At 42.8% G+C, this 1,484-nt stretch overlaps 1 protein-coding gene across 1 annotated transcript; it reads left to right on the plus strand.

Annotated features, from left to right (window-relative positions):
* Nucleotides 1-284: 284 nt before the first annotated feature.
* Nucleotides 285-1,094, plus strand: LOC114710670 (signal recognition particle 19 kDa protein-like). Its single transcript, XM_028894927.2, is given in 2 exon segments — nucleotides 285-468; nucleotides 470-1,094. Coding segments are annotated over 2 exon segments (435 nt in total). The 5' UTR covers nucleotides 285-333; the 3' UTR covers nucleotides 770-1,094.
* Nucleotides 1,095-1,484: the final 390 nt, after the last annotated feature.

Below are 1,484 nucleotides of genomic sequence, written 5' to 3' on the forward strand. Positions count from 1 at the left end.
GAATTACCTCCACCATGTTGAAAAGCTAAAGTGGGCGGAGTCAGCAGCCAAGGCTGCTGCTTCAGTCCTAAACATGCGGTTTAGTAGTTTAAAATTTTTCCCGGTCAGAGAAGGATTATAGATTCATAATAAGACAGATTCATATGAAATAAATGTCTAAATGGTTTACAGTGTGTGTAAAAATGTACACAGGCTTGGAAGAAATATATGTAGTTATATAAAGAAATAGATAATTTAAAAAAATAAAGTCTTTAAAGAGACAGTAAAAGGGAGTCAATTTCCGGCTGGTGTAGGGCACGGAGCGCCGGCGGGGCCGTGGGGACTCCCGCGGAGATGGCGTGCGCAGCCGCGCGGTCCCCGGCCGACCAGGACAGGTTTATTTGTATCTACCCCGCTTACTTAAATAATAAGAAGACCATAGCGGAGGGGAGGCGGATTCCCATAAGTAAGGCTGTAGAAAACCCTACGGGCTACTGAGATCCAGGACGTGTGCTCAGCAGTTGGACTGAACGCATTTCTGGAGAAAAACAAAATGTACTCCCGAGAATGGAACCGCGATGTGCAGTACAGGGGCCGAGTCCGGGTGCAGCTCAAACAGGAGGATGGCAGCCTCTGTCTGGTGCAGTTCCCCTCACGGAAGTCAGTGATGCTGTATGTAGCAGAAATGATTCCCAAGCTAAAAACAAGGACACAAAAAACCGGCGGTGCTGACCCCAGTCTTCAGCAAGGAGAGGGGAGTAAAAAGGGGAAGGGGAAGAAGAAGAAATGATGCGGTGTGAACGTGACGCACACAGTCCTGCTGCGAGAAACCTGGGCATCTTTGTGTCGGAGGGAACAGCTCTTGTGTCTGTCATTTAACTGAACTGTGACCAGTGTGTCTCCCGTCTTCATCAGCAGTTAACAGTGAGATAAGTTTACATCCAAAGTCTGCATCCAGCTTTTATACTGTAAAAGGAAAGGCGTGTGTGCGGAAGAAAGAAGACTATTTTTAACAGATAATGACTGTCCCGTAAGTTACTTGAAATCCTGTATCTGTTTGTCCTCTATGTAAACATATATTTCAGGTAAATAAGTTTAATAAAATTTGAAATACACATTTTGTTCACCTTTTTAAGTTAATGAAATAAACAATTTAAACTGAAAAAAAAAAAGAGACAGTAAAAGTAATTAAAAAATAAGCCACGTAAAGATGGAAATCACACAGACAGTCTGGATTATATTGTCTTTGGGATTTTTACCTCCAGAAAAACATTTGATTGTAAAGGCTGCTGAGTTAAACCAATATGTATATTTTAAAGGTATCTGGACTTCACAATGTGTGTCTAAGGATATGTTGCTTTGGAAAAGAGGTCCTGCTTTTGTTTCCACAGAAGATGAGAACCTGTGGATTACTTCCAGGCTACTATGGTTTGATCATCCAAGATCCCCTGAAAGGTCTCCAATGACAGCCATGGCCCAGATGATCCAACATCCAATATGGCTTC

This window comes from Peromyscus leucopus, chromosome 8a (genome assembly GCF_004664715.2).
Source record: "Peromyscus leucopus breed LL Stock chromosome 8a, UCI_PerLeu_2.1, whole genome shotgun sequence".
In the NCBI taxonomy this organism is placed as follows: domain Eukaryota; kingdom Metazoa; phylum Chordata; class Mammalia; order Rodentia; family Cricetidae; genus Peromyscus; species Peromyscus leucopus.